At 52.3% G+C, this 19,186-nt stretch overlaps 2 protein-coding genes across 2 annotated transcripts; one reads left to right on the top strand and one right to left on the bottom strand.

The window, feature by feature from the left end:
* Window positions 1-4,538: 4,538 nt before the first annotated feature.
* Window positions 4,539-5,614, bottom strand: LOC149370266 (uncharacterized). Its single transcript, XM_089577424.1, has 2 exons — window positions 4,797-5,614; window positions 4,539-4,611 (listed from the first exon to the last, which is right to left on the bottom strand). The coding sequence occupies exons 1-2, from the start codon at window positions 5,612-5,614 to the stop codon at window positions 4,539-4,541; spliced, it is 891 nt and encodes a 296-aa protein (XP_089433550.1).
* Window positions 5,615-6,665: 1,051 nt separating this feature from the next.
* Window positions 6,666-18,847, top strand: LOC149370267 (neprilysin-1-like). Its single transcript, XM_089582889.1, has 3 exons — window positions 6,666-6,869; window positions 8,701-9,599; window positions 15,784-18,847. Exons 1-3 carry the CDS (start codon window positions 6,776-6,778, stop codon window positions 17,827-17,829), a joined length of 3,039 nt encoding a protein of 1,012 aa, XP_089439015.1. The 5' UTR covers window positions 6,666-6,775; the 3' UTR covers window positions 17,830-18,847.
* The last annotated feature ends 339 nt before the right edge of the window (window positions 18,848-19,186 follow it).

Below are 19,186 nucleotides of genomic sequence, written 5' to 3' on the forward strand. Positions count from 1 at the left end.
AAACTGCATTTGAAGCGGAGACTCTACCACTCCGCCACGAAGGCTCAAGGCTTGAGCATGAATAAAGACGCATCTAGTGAATGCATGGGTTTCGTTAATAAAATAAAATGAATAAAAAAGGGTAAAGTGAAAATTAATAAAAACAGTAAAATAAGAAAAAATCTGAAACAAAAATGGCGCAAGGGCCTCTGCGGCCAAACTAAGCCACCATAGCCAAACAGCGCCATGGCACAAGGCATTCTCGTTTACTCAATGTGGGGTCAAGGACGCATTTCCCAAGCATTTCACCCTAATGAAGACCAGCACCATGCCAGGGGAAGCTCGCACCCATTGTATCAACAGTGGGTGCCCGGCGGCGCTGGGGATCGAACCCCACACCTCCCGAATGCGAGGCGGGTGCTCCAATCACAAGGCCACCGCTGATTTTTTTTTCTCTTTATTGCATGGAAGAACTTCTCTAAAAAGGGGGAAAACGTCCATCAAACTGGTTCGCGTCTCAAGTTACCGGGCTGCTTAATAGGAGCCCGCCATAGCCCTAACTCAACACTGCATCCCCATCAAAACATCAAAATTCAGTAAGGCACACACATGCATCTAGGCACGGCAGCCAGCTTGGAGGTTCGTCGCATGCAGCATATACACTCCTCACCAAAGCACACTGTTTACGAAACACAGGTTTGGACGATCTTGGTGGCTCGGCATGTCTGTCCGTCATACGGCTTTTCCAAAGACTGAATAGTCCCATCAACATGAACAGATCATAAGACGCAAAAAAGTTTTTGCCAACAGGCAGAAATCTAATAGTGTATGGTGTAATTTCAATGTCCTTCTTAAGAGTTCGTTGTAGTATGTCCCAAAAGAACATGGCATCATGGCACAGAATTAAGCAATGATCAATTGTCTCAGGCACGTTACACAGAGGCAATTCACATTCCAGGGTACAAACATCTCCTTGTCATTAAGAAATGTCTTGACAGGCAGCGTCGCTGTGTGTAGTTTGAAAAAGAACGTTTTAGCGGCTGCCTGAAGGCACATCCGCCTTACACGCTGTAGAACACTGATATCCAAAGACCCCAGTTAAGGCTGCCGATACAATGGCGTAGGGAACAAAGACTCAGTGAGAGCCTGGGTCATCTGTTTCCTCGAGAGGCTATAGAGGTAATCTAAAGAGAAGCGCACAGTGAGGAAATTGAAAGTGTCAGCAACCTCCTTAAGGAATTCCCATAAAGTCCCCTCACGAGCCTGCACAGTCGGTGCGAATAAGTAAGGCAAATGAAAACTAAGCCGCCTAATGAGCACAGCTACCAGAAACAGGTGGTTTGCCGATTTGAAAAAGAAAAAACGGGAAACAAGTTGATGCACGAACAGGTGAACAAGGCCCACTCCACCACCCTCTAAGGGAAGGAACAAGTTGTCACGCCTCATGGGCTCCCATTGAGAGCGCCAAACGAATGTTGCAAATATTCTGTGTATTGCTTGTACCTTCCTCCTCGCACAATGCAGGACTTGAAGGACATACGCGATCTTTGCAAACAAAAATATGTTACAGACCTGTGCCCTCGCAAACACTGAGAGTTCCCTACCCATCCAAGCCTGTGTTTGCCGCCGTAGAGTTACAATTTGTGAATCCCTGTAGGCTGTACTGTTGCGAACTTGGTGCAGCGGAACGCCTACGTACTCAAGAGGGCTACAGTCCCAGCATATGCCACCGAACTGGCTTGGCCCAGTTCGCCAATGACCCAACCAAAAGCCTTTGGATTTCTCTAAATTAAGAGCCGCGCCTGCTACATCGCAGAACTGTTTAGTCAAGTGTAAAGCCTCAAGTACACTCTTTTTGTCAGAACAAAAGAGGGCGACATCATCAGCGTAAGCTAAGACCTTAACTTCACATTGAGCCAGAGAGAAACCGCGGATAGCTGCGCTGTTAATTATACTGAGACAGAGGGGTTCCAGATAAAGGGCAAACAACAATGGAGACAGTGGACATCCTTGACGAACAGATGCTTCTAGTGGTATTGGTTTCGTTAGCTCCTGATTAACAATTACCCTTGTATAGGAGTTCTTATAGCACAGCCTTATGCCTTTGAGCAAGACGTCACCAATATTTGCATACTCCAAGACCGCGAACAAGAAATCGTGCCGAACTTTATCAAACGCCTTCGCCAAGTCAATTTGAATCAGAGCTACTTGGCCTGTCTCATCTGATACTGTCTCTAATACTGAACGTGCAATATGGATATGTGTTTGAATACTGCGGCCTCTAATACCACAGAACTGATGCGAACCTATCAAGTCCATAATGACCAGCTGCAGACGACTGTTAAGAACTTTGGCAAAAATTTGGTAATCAACATCGCAGAGGGAAATTGCACGATATCCCTTAACAGTTTTTAACCGATTAGTATCTTTGCTTTGGGAATTAATATTGTGTGCCCAGAATAGAAAGTGGGACGCAGGACACCCACATCATAAGATGCTTGGAAAACTTCCATCAAAACAGGCACTAGGCAAGGCGAAAATGTTTTATAGAATTCGCTAGTAATACCATCCGGCCCAGGAGATTTCTGGCTCTGCAGGGCAGAAATGGCTGATTGAATTTCATCCGAAGTGACAGGTCCCTTCACTATAGCACACTTCTCATCGTCAAGTCGAGGGAAGTTTCCGAGTAAGGAACTGTAATCGAAACCCTGATTTGGATCTTCGCAACTGCCAAACAACTTCCGATAATAGTCGAAGAAAGCAGCAAGAATACCAGGCGCATCGCTGTATGTGCAATCACCATACTGAATTTCCAATATTTCCTTCGCAAGAGCATTCTCTCTTTCATCACTCACGGCCCGACGAGAAGGTTGCTCGTCTAGAAACCTTCGGGACCTAGATCTTATCAAGGCCCCCTTATATCTTTCTGTCGCAAATTGTTGAAGCTGTGCTTTTACGTTATTAATCTCTTCGAGATAGGCACCCGGGATAACCCTCTCTAGCTCATGTAGCTCCGTTAGGGTGCGCCCAAGTTCACGAAGGTGGTGTCTCTTCAGGAAAGCGATTCTTGCTGAGGCCTCAATTGCCAAGTTTTTGATCTCCTGTTTAAACAGGTCCCGCTTTTGAAAAACGGACAGATCACGGCGTGACCATACGTCTTTCAAACAAGTAGGTACAGCACGCTGAAAGATTTCGTCTGAGAGCAGACAGTTATTCACCTTCCACAACTCCCATCAAGGGTGAAGTACAGGGTCCGTCAAAAGTTCCAAGGCCACAGGGTTTGCTTTTGAGCAGCATAGTCGGGTTGTTGAGAAACCCTCGAAGCTCAAAATATCTGTAGAGAATAGAAGAAGGATCGTTCTACCATCTGAAAACCTCGATAGCTCTATTGGAATCTTAAGTTCCAGGATATACCGATGAAAAGCGGACCATGTGGCCTGGGAACTTTTGACGGACCCTGTGCATGCCGAGTGTACCTCCCTATCTGAAGAGACACCATACAGTGGTCACTGAAGAAGATGGGCCGCACCCAGTAGCCAACCACACTTGCTAACGCGTCTACAGAAACGTAAATTCTGTCAAGGCGAGCATTAGAGGAAAACTGAAAGTGAGTGAAATGTATACTGTCGCCTTTTTCCTGTCCCACATCCACAAGTTTATATTCAGAAACCAAATCGGTAAGTAATGCAGCACTAGGGTCGTATCGCTTACATACCACTGATCGGTCCTCATCCCTACAAACGCAATTAAAATCTACCAACAATATAATTTTGCGGTCCGTGCACAAATGTTCAACTAATGACAGAAAGAAAAGCCTTCTATCGCGCTGCTTTATGGGCGCGTAAACACAATTAATCCGCCACTGTACACCTGAAACTGTGCGATCACAGCATATAAGTTGCCCCTCGTCATCTATGCAATAAGACATGGCTGTCATCTCTAGCGTGTTCGCCAGGAATAGCATACAACCTCCGGATAAGCCCCTCGCATTGCTAAAAATAATGCTGTATTCTGACAAAAAAGGCTTCTGTCTCTTCATCAGAGGACAACTTTGTTTCCTGGATAGCGGCTACACGCACGCTCCATTTCTTTAAGAGATGCAGTACCTGCTGTTGCCTCCTACGATTACGCATACCCCTAACGTTAAGGGTAGCGACTTGATATGCTGCGACGCTCGCCATTTTTGGTGCCAGTCTTAACAAACGCAATCCCCTGGAATGGGGTGGCCCGCCTCCAAATTGGCGTCCTCTCGGGCAGACATCTCCCTCCTCTTTAACGCCGCCCCTCCCGTGGCCTCTACACATTGTGCCTTGTGGTCAGCGCCATCTATACACACCTCGTCAGCATCTGCTGGACATTTCAAAGGTGCGGTGTGTTGTCCATGTCTTCCTCTGAGACAGCCAAGGCTTCGGTCCACGAACCCGACGGGAGCACATCATTTGCTGCCACACTGACAGCCGACAGAGAACCGGACACGCCAGCGATCGACGCCACACACGGCTCACCGTTACCCTCCAACGACGAAGCAGAATCAGCAACAGAGGAGGATCGGCGAGCATTCACTGGCTGTATCGCCTCGACTGACTCCACTGGAGGCATATCCGGACGTTGTCCTGTGCCGACGAGGTGTTCCTGTGCAGCAAGCACAGCAGTCTCTGTAGCACCCGCCGGGGGGTGGGGGGGGGGGGGGGTGGGGGGGGTGGGGGGCCGGGTCCGGCGGTTTTCGTTCTGGAGGCGCGGATGCTAGATGGCCAGTCGCTTCAGATTCCGTGGTGATTGGAGGTGTTAAAGTCGTGTGTTCCCCATCTATTCGATGCTCGCGACTTAGTTCTCCGGTCGCGTCGCCAACCTCAGACACATCCATGATGTGTTCTGATGCCACGTCATCTTCCCGTGCCCACTGGCCTTGACGCAGCCTGTCAGCGTAACTCAAGACGAAGTTCTCCACAGTATGGATAAAGCGTCGGCACTGGGTGCATCGAGGCGTGCGACACTGGCGTCGTACATGTCCAACCCGGCTGCATCGGAGGCACAGTGGAGGTCTCCCTGGGATAACGACTAATGCCTGCACTCCATAAACATTAAGTGTGTGTGGAATTGTGCTTGCTGACACTCCATCCTTGAGTGTGAGGGAGATTTCACGGTTCGCCGTTTCCATATGCTCCATCCCTGGGCACCGCCACTTTTCACGCTCCACAGACTGAACCGTGCCATAAGGCTCTAATGCTTCCACAATCCTACGGTGTTCCATATAGCGGGGAAGCCAAAGGAGCTTAACCTTGACGTTCTTAGTATCCGGGTCGAACACCATGCACCGCAGTCCTTTGACACGAAACTCCGCTTTGTTAAGCTTCTGTTTGGAAGAACTACTCTCGCAGGTAACCATCCACACGTGGCTCATTTGGTATTGACCAATGCACAAAATTTCCCGGAGATCCAATATCTGTGCGAGTGCGTCACGGAAGTCAGGTGCTCGGTACGGGCGACCCTTAAGGTCAGCATGCAAGAAAACGGTATTAAGGACAACATTACCGGTAGGCAATCGGGGAAGTACAACTTTGTAGGAGTCCGTAGTGTCCTGAGATGTCGGAAGACCTCGGCCAACGGCCGATGCGCTGTTTCCAGCAAGGAGCATGTTGACGCGGTTGGTTGGTTGGTTGGCCTCAAGTAGAATGGCACATACCCATTACGGGGGAGTGGCCAAGTTGTTGTTGTTGTCCTCTAGATAATGGCGCATACCCAGAAGAGACAGGCGCAGCCGCACAGAACGGCTTCTTCCTCTTCCTCACTAGGGCACCGCTGAGGTAAGGCTTATCATCCTATTCAATAATAGAAATAATCGTTTCTGGCGCGGTGTAAGAACAGGAACTCGTACAGACCTTATCCTGACTACTAGTGATAGTCGCAGTGCTGTTTCGCAGTGCTGTTTACTTGCTACGCGGTGGAATGCGCTGTTCATGAGCATAAAAGAAGCGACCTCAGTTTCTTCTGCTTTTTGAACTAGGGGAACGTGCAAAAAATGTGTTTGCGAGCAATGCAGAGAGCAGAGGCAGCCGGGAGGTGCTGAAGGGCGGAGTGCGTGTCGCCTGGTACCAGTCGGTGACACGATGAGTACAAGCTCTCCCCTGACTTGGTAACTGCCTCCTCTGGGTTGAAATCCTTGGGAAATGTACATATATCTTTCGTGACTCATTTCCTAAGTATCGTGACTCAAACCCGAACAAAGTACGGCTGAGACCACTGTCATAATGTCCTGCATAAACGGCCTGGGTACGTGCGCATGAGAAAAAAAAATAGAATTTTATAACTGGTCCAATATGTGGCATCCGGTGGATGTCCACAGCACGCCCGATCTGGATCTGGACGTCCGGATCGTATTCAGACGTCCGAGGGAGCTTCAGTGCCCATTGGTCCACAAGCTGGGTCGAGTACAGCGAGACACTTTATTGTGCCGTGGCTTTCTTTGGCCAAAGCTGGCCTTTGAAACGTTAAAAAAAAACAGGAAACAAAAAAGCATGACTACTAAAGGCTTTGCGGTGACATTTCTTATTTTAGCCTCCTGCAAAACATGTCTGTTCTTCCTGATCAACTTCAGCGCCACGGCCTTGCTTGTACCGAAAACATTGGTTTCCGTGCGTGTGCACGCGTGCTTCGTGGCTCGTGACCAAGCAGAAGAAGAAGCGAACTCGGGCGGTACGTGCTCTCGGCCCGCGTTCGCTCTGAATCCGCGGAACAGCCCTCGTAATATTCGCGTCCACCGCAAACGCCCAGCTGCAGCGCTGCTACTGAGGGAGGCATGGAGGACACCCCGAAGCAGAGCAGCCTGGAGACCTCCACGGAAAAATCCCGCCGCAGGAGGAAAAGACACAGGCGTGGTCCCGACAGTCCCGGTAAGCCTACCTGCACAGCGACGCCTGCTCTGCGGCCGCTGTGGAGGTTCACCGTCTGCAAACTTGGCTGCATATTTGCAAGCTTAGAGGCTGCACTACGACAACCTTTAAGCTTGTTTTTTTTTTATGCGAAGCATATTGCTAGGGCTACCACTCACGCCGTCGCCGTGGGACTCCCACGTGACATCGGATGAGAGAGCCGGCCTCCACCTCGCGCCGTCGTCGTGGGACCCCTAGCCGTCACACCCGCGCATTCCCGCGCAATTCGAACGCGCCTTCACACTCCGTGTAGGTGAAACGCTCGCTCCACCGGGCAGGCAGACGCGGCTTCCGTGGCAATCCAGGCGCTCACCCAACGCGCGTCTCGGGGTTAGTCGGCGTTCCGCTGTAGCCATGCCGTTGTCTTCCCCCGCGACGAAGGCTTCTAGTGGTTGTATTAAAATGACCAAGTATTCAACCAAGGAAAGCCATGTATTACCAAGCCTAGCCACTAATATGCTTCGCATTCCCCAGGCTTAGCCAAGCTGAGCCTCAGCAATTTTTTTTCTTCGAGGGGAGGGGGACATGGTGCGCAGTACACGGCGTAGTGTATCATATGTCCTCGGCCGCCCTGTAGTGCAGTTGTTTGTGGCCACGTCGTACAGGAGGAGCGCGTTTACTCATAGCGCGCGCTACAGCTACGACGCTATCAACCTATCTCCATATGAGAGGCCAGAAAGTAACTTTTTTATGCGAAGCATATTGCTAGAGCTACCACTCACGCCGTCGCCGTGGGACCCCCACGTGACACCGTGACGTCACACCACGTGACACCGTGACGTCACACCACGTGACATCGGATGAGAGAGCCGTCCTCCACCTCGCGCCGTCGCCGTGGGACCCCTAGCCGTCACGCCACGTGACACCGTGACGTCACACCACGTGACATCGGATGAGAGAGCCGGCCTCCACCTCGCGCCGTCGTCGTGGGACCCCTAGCCGTCACACCCGCGCATTCCCGCGCATTTAGAACGCGCCTTCACACTCGGTGTAGGTGAAACGCTCGCTCCACCGGGCAGGCAGACGCGGCTTCCGTGGCAATCCAGGCGCTCACCCAACGCGCGTCTCGGGGTTAGTCGGCGTTCCGCTGTAGCCATGCCGTTGTCTTCCCCCACGACGAAGGCTTCTAGTGGTTGTATTAAAATGACCAAGTATTCAACCAAGGAAAGCCATGTATTACCAAGCCTAGCCACTAATATGTTCGCAATTCCCCAGGCTTAGCCAAGCTGAGCCTCAGCAATTTTTTGCTCTGTTCACAGCAATGAACTTCCTCTGTTCGTTTTCACCAGTTTTCCCTAACGCTGCCACCCCCTTTCCCCTGGCACTTTTTTGCGTGCAGCATAACACCAATTAACATGTATGATCGAGGCATGTGTACCCCAGCGGTATGAAGGGTATGAAGCAAGAAGGGCCAGCTTGAACAGCAACTGCGTTGAAATGCGGCCGCACGCAGCACTTACGGTGCCAGCGTCAGGACGACGGTATTTGGCGGGCTGAAATCCTAACGTGAGACGAGGACTCTGATAGGACTTGGGTCTGCACAAGGTCATTGTCGGTCAGTGTAAATCAAGATACGGAGGCATCAAGGCAACTGGGAGTTTTTTTTTTTTTAAACAAATATCACAGCGCAGCAAAAATGCAGACACAGAAAGAGTTCATAAACTGCGCTTGTGAAGACAGACTGCGCACATATCATTCAGCCGCTGTTTAATTCAGGCCGTGGCCGGTCTCACTAGAGGAGTTGCCACCTACATAAAGTTCCTTGCTCGAAAACGTAACCGTCTCTTTGCAGGGCTCGTATCGGCACGTAGCTCCTCCGTTCCCGAGAGCGAAGCCATAACCCCGGTCCCGCGGACAAGCGGCGAGGAACCCCGCGGCGCCTCGCCCGTGCCCCCTAAACGCATCAGCCCGCAAGACAGCTTCCCGCCTTCGTTGGGGCACTCGTCGCACAGCGACTCAAAGCGAGCCTTGCCGTCGCACTCGCATGGCGGTCCTCGCCCCGACAGGTCACCCTCGGGTCATGACCCGCCGCCGGCAGCTACTGAGCACAGGTACCGCGACCCCGCCGACCTCCAGCAGCCGTGCCCATCGGCCGGGGGAAGCACCGATGGCACACTTCGAGCATACCAGCAACCTCCGGAGTACGGGGCCGCTGCAGGTGGTAGTGGCGCTGATGTCGCCCCTGGGAGACCCGAGCTGCCACGCGCGGAGTTGCCGGACTCGCAAGCCGTGCCCCGCACTGTCCTAGGGCGCTCCTCGTTCAAGCGTTTGATGACGCCTTTAGGTTCCATCGACCGTCGAGTGACCATAAACCCGGCGGCTATGAGAAAGTCCCAAGAGGCCAAAACGACGGTGTTCGTGTCCCCGCCACCGGGCATCGCTGCGGGCCCCGGCTTGCCGCCGGTCGACGCGTCTCTACCGGCTCACGCTGGCCGCGGCCAGTCCGCGAGGGGCGAGCTGGTGTTTCAGGAGCCGCCGCCGCCGGTGTGGCCCGCAAGGAGCATGAGCTTCGACGCCATGGACGCCCACCGGCGGAAGTCGCTGCTCGTGCAGGAAGCCATTTCCCACCTGCCGATCCCGTCGGGCTCCGTGCAAAAGAAGCCGTCGCTGTCGCCCCTCGCGTCACGTCGGTCCAGGCGGCCGGTCGACCACAGCTATGGGACACGCGGCGTGTCCTGCAGCCCGCGGCACGTAAGCGAGCCGGCCTGAATGCAAAACGGCATTTAGTGCTGCGATAGGAGATGCACGCTCATGCAAAATGAGGGTTACAGGGGGCAATCGCTGGTTCCTTTTCGCTTGTTCAGCATTGTTTCGTTGCGTCCAAGGAAAGAACAGTGAACCCCACTTGACGAACGGAATACATCGAAACTGCATCATATAGACTTTGCTTTGAAATGTTGAGTAAAGCAGTGCACTCAGACGTGGCTGTGCGATCAGGACGAATTCGTATAGCAGGTCGCCGCGCAGATCGCCCAAGGGCACAACCTTTGACTGTGCCATGACACGCAGTCGGAATTTTCGACTGTTCATCAGGTTAATATACTTGACATTTATTATTTCTTTTTCAGTACACCCCTTTATTATCACCTTCTACATCATATGTCCGTCTGTCAATCTGCGATATATCCGTCATTTCTTCACAGCGATGCCCTCATTTTAAGGGCAAAGACATGGACATAAATTCACAAAAAATTGGTCTTGAAGAAAGGAAATGGAGCAGTAACTCTTACATCTAGGCGGCCACCTTCTGTGCGCAATGCAAGGGAAGATATGGAAGGAGAATCCCGGCCGCGGTGGTTCATTGGTTAAGGCACCCGCCTATCGAGCCGGTGTACCCGGGCTGGGTGGTGGTGGTGGTGGTGAGAACATTTATTACGAATTAGCAGGAGGTATGTTTGGATCAGCCCGTAAGGGACCGAACCTTACAAACACTAGGTGGAGGTCCCTAGTATGGGACCCTAGTGGCGGCTGCCGCCGCCCGGGCGCGCCCGACTAAGGTTTGTTGGGCCTGTAAGTCGTGGCAGCCGAGCAGGGTCGCCTCCCAGTCCTCCCGGGTTGGGTTGGGGATGGGGGGAATAGCGGGGTTGGAGGGGCAGGCCCACACCATGTGATCAGTGTCAGAAGACACTGCACTACAGTGTGGGCAGCTGCCGCTAAAGGAGGGGTCAAAATGTTTTAGCGCTGCCGGGCACAGCAATGTATTGGTGAGAAGGTGGAGAAGGAGCCTCTCATCCGCCTTCTTCAGGCCTTTACATGAGCTAGGGTAAAGGCGATGACAATTTGATAATATGTTGTAATATCTTTGAATGTATAGACCGGATTAAAATCGGGTTCCTGATCGGATGGGGAGGAGAAAACAGCCCGGTGAGAGAGCGCGCGGGCGGCTGCGTCTGCTGCCTCCGACCGCGGCGGCCGCGTTTCAATGGAGGCGGAACGCAAAAGGCGCCCGTGTGCTGTGCGATGTCAGTGTACGTTAAAGATCTCCAGCTAAGTGGTCGAAATTACTCGGGAGACCCACACTACGGCACCTCTTCCTTTCTTCTCTCAGTCCTACCTTTCTCACTACCCCTACGGCGCTGTTCACGTGTCCACCGAAAAATGTGAGACATTACTGCTCCTTACTTTCCTCAAAAGCGTATTTCACGAAACGCAAGAGACACCCGTGTGCTGTGCGATGTCAATGCACGTTAAAGATCCCCAGGGGGTTGAAATTGTTCCGGAGACCTCCACTCCACTACGGCACCTCTTTCTGTCTTCCTTCTTTCACTCCTACCTTCCTCCCTTCCCTTACGGCGCGGTTCAGGTGTCCGCCGATATATGCGAGACAGATACTGCGCCATTTCCTTTCCTCAAAAACCACATTACCAATTTATGTGGCGGGACGGAAGAAAGGAAGGTGCTGTAATGGGTGGCAGCTAGCAAAGGGAATAGAGGGAAATCGCCCTCTGTGTGGCAGGTAGCAATAAATTAAATCACTAAGTAATTAAGGTCTAGATTCTGCAGTAGATTCTTCTTTCTGGTGAATTACATTTAAATAATTTATGTATTAATCTCCTGATGATGAACACCACAAATTAAAGGAAAGAAAAACCTTCTCAATGCTCCTTGGTTTCGGTGACTGTTGGCTTCCGTCATGCGCAGAGAGAAGCAACGCAGCTAAACACCCTACTCCGCATAGCAGTAAAAACTGCGACAGGCATCCTTATCTATGCCTCAACTTCCCTGGCATTATAGTTAGGCCTACATAACACGACGCCCGAACGAATCGACCCTCCTACTCAGCAGAGACATAACCTGTCGAGCACCCACACAACGACAATGTCGTCCTGGCCTTTTACTTGAAAGGGGCGCCTTCTACAACATCAAACACAGCGTCATACTGACACACCTCAATGAGACCCACTGCGGCCGCAACACTTTCAACTATATCGAGGACTTTCTGACCGATCGAGCCGCACTAATCAGTATCCAAGATGAAGAATATGGTCCATATCAAACGAGTACGCGGGGGACACAGTGTGGTGCTATCTCCTCTACTAGTTAATTTGGCGACCTGGACTAGTGGAAGGGTATCGAAGGAATAAGGCATACGCTGTATGCCGATGATATCACGATTTGGACCAGATGGTTGGTTTATGGCGTTTAACGTCCCAAAGCGACTAAGGCTGTGAGAGACGCCGTAGTGGAGGGCTCCGGAAATTTCTACCACCTGGGGTTCTTTAACGTGCACTGACATCGCACAGTACACGGGCCTCGAATTTCTCCTCCAAAGAAATTCAGCCGCCGCGGCCGGGATCGAACCCGCGTCTTTCGGGCCAGCAGCCGAGCACCATAGCCACTGAGCCACCGCGGCGGCCCGATTTGGACCAGAGAGGGAAATCTAGGGTGCATGGAGGAATGCTTTCGAGCTGCCTCCCACGTAGTGGATGTCGCCGGCATTATTCACCAATGCAATGCTGTGCTCGGCAGTACTCAGACTTCGATTCCGCGTTCACTGGCAAGTACCAACACTGTGGGGAGGTAGCTGACACCACATTGTGTGGGCTTGCCCCCCCCCCCCCCCCCCTCCCAAGCCCCACCAGAGAGGAATGGGAGGTGGCCCTGCTTGGCTGCTCGTAGCTTCAGGCCCAAAAGGCTTTGGTCAAGAGTGCTAGGTGGTGGTAAGCTGGCGGCTTCGACCAATGAGGTCCCGGAATAAGGCCTCCACCCATTTCGGGGCTCTTTAGAGAGCCTCACCTCTTCTTTCCACTCAAAAGCTTTTCTTTCAATCGAGTGTCTCACCCTCCGGGCACCAGCGCAAGGTCAACCCAACCCTGACTGTGCGGAAAGTATCCCACTTCCGTACGCAGACATACTGCAACACCACAGACTATCCCGTAGAACACTCTCTCCGCCACACGTGAAATGACCCGTGAAAAAGCCGCCAAATAGTGCAAGGTTCAAACACCTTCCCCAGCCTCGCGTTTAGACAAACCTTCTACCCAAGCAAATACCCAGAGTGAAGCTCCTCCTACGGAGGACACCCAAACCTTTTTCATATTCCACGTGGGAATGCCCTACTCAGCCTCCCAAACCCAACCGCGTCCCCTCCCGAAGGGACGCCGCTCTTTCCCAGCAGACCTGGACAACCAGCGCCGACTGATCGACCAGGCAGGCTGTACTGCAGCAGCTAAGGGGGCCCTGGACTAAGGGCTCCACTCTCTGGGGGCTACGTAATACCTGCCGTGAGCGTTTTGATACAGGAGAGAGATCTCCCGAAAAGTAACAGCCGGATTAAAATCAGTAGCCGGATCAGGCGGCGAGAGAGGCGATGCCCGGTGGTTAAGCGCGCGGGCGGTAGTGTCCGCTACCTTTCCCTCTATCCCCGCATGTGCTGGGGCCCAGATGATGGTGCGCCGGGTTGGGAAATCCCGGTACTCACATCTGTGTAAAATTTGGAAGGCACGATCTGGAATTTGGCCCTGTTCAAAATTGCGGCAAACTTCCCTTGAGTCGGTGATAATGACTCGGGACGCTGGATCCGCAGCTGCAAGTGCGATAGCAACTTCCTCCGCGAATGTAATGTTGGGGGCACGGAAGGTGAGGCCCTGAACTGGGTTGTTTTGGTGGGCAACGGCAGCCATGTACCAACCCCCATGGTGTGGACCGGCCGCGTCCGTGTAAAATACCCCTGGTCGAGCACCATACTGCTTGGAAATGGCCTCCGCTCGCGCGAGGCGGCGGCCATCATAGACATCTTTTGTCATGTTATTGGGGAGGGGGCGAACCTTTAGTGCGAAGCGCCAGGCCTCGGGCGTGGATACTCGCTTCTCCTCTTGGGTTGTGTAATTGATGTGGAGGCGGGTCAGTAGGCGGCTACCCGCACGTGTTTTGCTTAACCGCAAGTATTGATTGCTGAGATGAGCCTCGCGCAGCTCCCCAAAGGTGTTCGTCATCCCCAGGCCGAGGAGACGTTGGTTGGAAGTTGCAAGTGCGAGGTCGAGAGCTCTCATAGATTTTTCGGAGAATCACTCCGAGGGCGTTCTCATCGCATTTGCGCAGGTGGAGGTACGGTATCGAATACAGGATTCGACTGGTTACGAATGCATTGGCCAGCCGCAGGGCGTCCTTGCATCGCAACCCCCCTCGTTTGTTTGATACCCGGCGGACCATACGGCCCACCTGATCCCCCCCCCTTGCGGAGTTTCTTCAGCGTGGTGTCAATCTTGCGGTTCTTTTGTATGTAGACTCCCTCGGGGTAGATTTAATAGTTTGCTTTGAGGAAGGGATGACGCCGTAACTCACTGCTCGATGGACACCCGAACCGCGCTGTGTGAGGAGAGATGTAAAGAGGTAAAGAGGCGCTGTAGTGGAGGTCTCCGGAATCATTTTCACCACCTAGGGTTCTTTTACCATGAAGGGAGAGCACGTGCGTTAGCATTCTTCCAAAAAAGGAAAGGCGCGCATGATGGTCTACCAACGGGAGTATTGCGTGTGCCATAACAGGTTGGCCCCGAAGCTTTTAGCACGAGCGGAACCGAAAGGACTGCTGAAGACAAAGGGAAGCTTCGACCGTGGACTCCTCATCCACCCTCCTCACACTACCTCTCCCTCCATACACCTCCCCAGAGGCTGCAGAGGAAGCCGCCATTGCACTTGCTATCACCCGCACGGAAGCTCGGTACATTTTAAGTGGCTCTAAAACTGCGCCAACGGGTGACCGCTGCGGACACATCAGAGGGGCAAGTGCTGCAGAGCGACCCGTACAAGGCGACCATCATAGAGACTGTCAGAGGGGAGGGGCCTGATCCATGCGGACGCTGTCGTCAGCGTGGCTCGAAGAAGCTGAGCGTGTGAGCAGCCATAATGTATACGAGTAGAGAAAAAAACCTCAGGTTCATTCTACTCTAAAGTGTTTTCCCGAAACTCTCTAGTAAACAATTATTGTGTGCTTTGAGACAGCTTTCTCTTCGATGTCCCCAGCTTTTCTTAAAACGCATGCTTTAGTAATATATTTCTACGTTTTTAATATTACCTATCCGGCCATATTTTTCGTCCTTTATTTCTTCCTGATTGCAACCCGCCTTATGAACGCTGTACTCAAGGCCTTCAAGATATCATGGATGCTAAGTTTTTTATGGAATAAACCTCGTTCCTATTAATTTTATAGCGGTAGCAATTAAAGGCCTGTTTCTTGCACCAAGCTTCGTTGTAGTAGCAGTGTAGCATTTGGCGTAACCGGAGGGTGGTAACCAGTGTGTTTATCGTGAAAGAAGGGTAGTTGCACTCACTTCACCCTGTCTTTAGTGCAACTGGCCATGGCAACGCCCATCGGTGAGTTTTCCCGACCCAGTGACGTCATGTGTGACAGCGCACTTCCTCTCCTTCAGTAACTCATCCCACTATACTGCGACGACTTCCCGGGACACACGCATGGACTTCATTTTTCAGAGTCAGGCATTGTTCCGACACTACGAGCAGATCTCCTGCCGCTTCTCAGAACACAAGGCTTCCGGCATAGCTTAACTATCAAATCTGGGAGAGAAGTGGCACTTAAAGACCCAGTGTATCCGAAAAAGTGGTATTAACAGAACATGTTTCACTCAATATTTACGTCAATATATCGCGAAATGACAATACTTCAACAGCCGTAACTCAATCTCGTGTTACACACTGGGCTTTTTTCCTCTCTTGGTTTGTGGTGCTCAGGTAAGAGAAAGGGACATACTTTACCTAATTTTTAAGGAATAATTTTGATCAACGTGAAATTCAGGCTAAGCTAAGTAACGTTCATCCGTGGTGGAGCAAGTATAGTTGTTTCAGGCCGCATAATTCCCATGCCCCATTTATGGTATGTTTCACCGAAACTATAGTCTCGTATTATATCCTGGTCCAGGGCACTGAGGACTACTCTCAGAAATTGCGCCGCCTGAAGACAGTCGTCGTGCGTCTGCTAGGCCATCCCTTCGGCAGAAAGGCCATGGTCTGCATGGTCGTCGGCATTGTCCTCTCCCTCGTCCTCATCTACTTCGTCCTCAGAGCGCTCACCTCGCCGGCCAGCAGAGAGACTGTATGCTCCAGTGACGACTGCCTCGACCACGCTCGCCAACTCCTCCACTCGTTGGACACCTCGGTAGATCCCTGCTCCCACTTCCACGCTTACGTGTGCGGCAACAAGGCTCCGCTGCACCCAGAGGCCGTCGACGACCTCCAGTACGCCATGTTCGTTGTCTCGAGCGCCAGCCGTGCCGTCACGCCGCCACCTCCAGTCAACGGCTCCTTCCCCGCCGCTTCCAAAGCTATGGCCGCCCTTTCGACTTGCCTGGAGGTGTCCACCGCGCAGTCGGCCGAACCTTTCGTGAAGTTCATGAAGGCACGGGGGCTACCGTGGCCGACGGAGCAGCTGAAGGCTAATCTGAAGCTTGTCGACGTCCTCGACGTTCTCCTGGATTTGACCATCAACTGGAGGGTGGTGCTGTGGTTCGACGTGAAGCGGACGTACCTGACCGAAGATTATGGCCTCGTCGTAGTCTTCGGGGAGCCAGGCCCTCTGCCGGTTCTGCGAATGCGACAGGTGTCGACGCTGGATGACGTGGCGTACGCCAATGTCGTCAAAGGTGTGTCGCATTTTCTGACCAACGGAAAGACCCAGGTAAACGACCTCAGCATCCAAACGTTGCGTGAAGATGAAAACGCCGTCAGGGCAGCTCTGCTATCAGCACCAGCGGATGAGCACGATGTCCTGCTTCCTCTGCACCGAGTCCACCGGCTGTTCAACGACAAGGTCTCCTTGAACGACCTCCTGGGTATCATCGGCAAGCACTTGAAATCCATCTCCGGAGTGTCATTGGAAACAAAAATTCTAATTATCAGACGTCACGCGCTGACTCAGCTGTTAAGCCTATTCGAAGTCATTTCTCCCACAAGGTTGCTGAACGTCATGGGCTGGATGTTTTCGTACGCCTACGTCTGGATGTTGAACACCAGCTTCGGGTCGCTGGGAACCCCGGAGGCAGAAAACACGTCCGACCTTGTGCAGTGCTTTCTCGCCGTTCACGAGTCATTCGGCATCGTCCAGGCGTCGCCGCTCTTCTACTCACTGTTCGACCACGCCGACAGCCTGAAGGACGAGGTCTTCGCGGTATTTAACGCCACGTCCAATGCGCTAACCAACCTGCTTCAGGCTTCGGAAATCATCTCCAACCTGACCAAAAAGGAAGCCGCCCTGAAGATAGGCGCGCATATGCGCGCTAGGCTGTTGCCGCCTGAGGCCTTCATGGTCGCCGGCATCCTGAACATGCTGTACATCAACTTTCCTAGCGGTGGCGGCAACCGCACCTTCTTCGACACGTGGCTCAAATCGAAGGAGGTCCTGAAGACGACGCTGGCTGACCCATTCCACGACAGACTGCTGACTGCCCGTTACCGCGGGATGTCGGGTAGCGCATCCTACTTCTACTCCCTGAACCTGGTCTGGCTTGGCCTGTCGGCGCTTGCGCCTCCGTCTTACCGCAGCAGGGGCTCCGCCCTGATGACCTACAGCGGCCTGGGCTACCAACTCGCCCGGCAGCTAGTCAGGGCCGCCGATGAGCGCGGCAGGAAGATGGACTACTCCGGCCTGGACATCTCCTGGTGGGAGCAGCACGGCCGGTGTGCGCTAGACGCTGCGCAGACCGCAGAAGAGAAGGCGACGGTGGCCGACCTCTTTGCCCTGGACGTGGCGCTGGAGGCGCTCAAGACCTCTGGCCACGACCTGTCCTCGCTGAGGATCAAGAAGATGGAGGAGTTCTCGCCAACGCAGATGTTCTACATCAGCTACTGCAGCCACTTCTGCGACGACCCGGCGAGGCCGGGCGAGTGCGACTTAGCCATCAACGCCTCCGACTTCGCGGACGCCTTTGGATGCCAACGCGAGGCTGCGCGGACCTGCCTCTTCGCCTAGTGGACGTGCTTGGTGGCGATCCTGGTCGTGTACATGCGTCCACTATATCACTAGCGACTTGAGCGCCACTTAACGTGCCTTTTTCGTTATGCACTCTGTGCAATGTTTGATTACTTTTGTTTAGTCAGTTTATCACAATCATAACATTGGACCTGCCTTTGAGTGTGTTTATAACGCGTTTTTCGTTCGTTTTTGCTTTGGGACAGAAGCGCGCACTTGTTTGTAAAGCACATGCCTCCAAGCTCCAAGCGGCAACGCGAATGTTGCTCGCACTTAGGTTTTGTAGATTTCTCTGCGCTCATCTCAGTTCGGTTGTTGTGCTTACTGAACAGCGCCATTATGGTAGCGGTTATTGGTACTGTATATCTGAGGACGCATTTTTGTTAATTTTGTTGCCGTGATGCGGTGAAGCTTTTCTTCGCCGACGACTGGAACCATGCAACAGTTGGCATTTTTTGTTGCTTCGCCTGTTTGTCAGCAGCGCATACAAATTCATGCCTTTAACGCAATGGACGCCCGGCTCCTATTTTCCTTTTGTTCTTTGTTGAGTGAAAAAAGCTTAGCATGTTGAAATTTAATCCACTGTTTTTCGCTTGATTTCTAGCGATGAACCACCCTAATGTAGGCCCGAGCTGATGGAGATCCTAATCAGTCTCACTTGCCGCAAAGGATGATAGCTTAGTTGCAAGCCTAACCACTGTACCAAAAGTGCACCCTTCTCCCCCTTTCACGTTTGTCTAACGGCCCTGCTGCGTTGAGAGCGACATCTCGGAGAATGTCCTTCGCACATCTATCTATTGGAGGCAGGAGCTTCGCCTGCGCAGTGGTATTTAGGCGAGAGCACGGTGGAAGAATAAGCTAGGTGGCTGGATGAGGTCGTCTAAGCCAACGTTTATAAAGTATCTTTAAACGTTGGTCTAAGCCGCGAGAAAGTTGTGCGTGCGTCGCGTCGCCCTCGGCAGATGGCGCCACAGGGACTGGGGCTTCTCTTTGTAAGCGTGTGCGCTGGACGAGATTCGATCCGGCCGTGGAAACCATTGATGAAACGCACGAATTATGCTCCTATTTTCGAGGCAACGCGCATGTTAGGAAAGGCTGACTCTGAAACTTGTTTCCAATCAAAGCTTACGTTTCACGAGATTAAGCGGATCGTGAGAGCTTTTGCAGGGCTTGCGCTCATTCACTGCGTGTCGAAAATATTCGAGGCTGCGTAAAAAAAATTCTGTCATGGTAATTTGTAGTTCTGGTGATCGATGATTGATTGGTGTGTGACAGGCGATGATGAGTTAATGGAATCATTGTAATTGATTAATTAGACAAATGAAAAATTTTAAAAATGTCAAAATGGGGCTTCAAA

This window comes from Amblyomma mixtum, chromosome 1, assembly GCF_055824585.1.
Source record: "Amblyomma mixtum isolate Tamu chromosome 1, ASM5582458v1, whole genome shotgun sequence".
Taxonomy (NCBI): Eukaryota; Metazoa; Arthropoda; class Arachnida; order Ixodida; family Ixodidae; genus Amblyomma; species Amblyomma mixtum.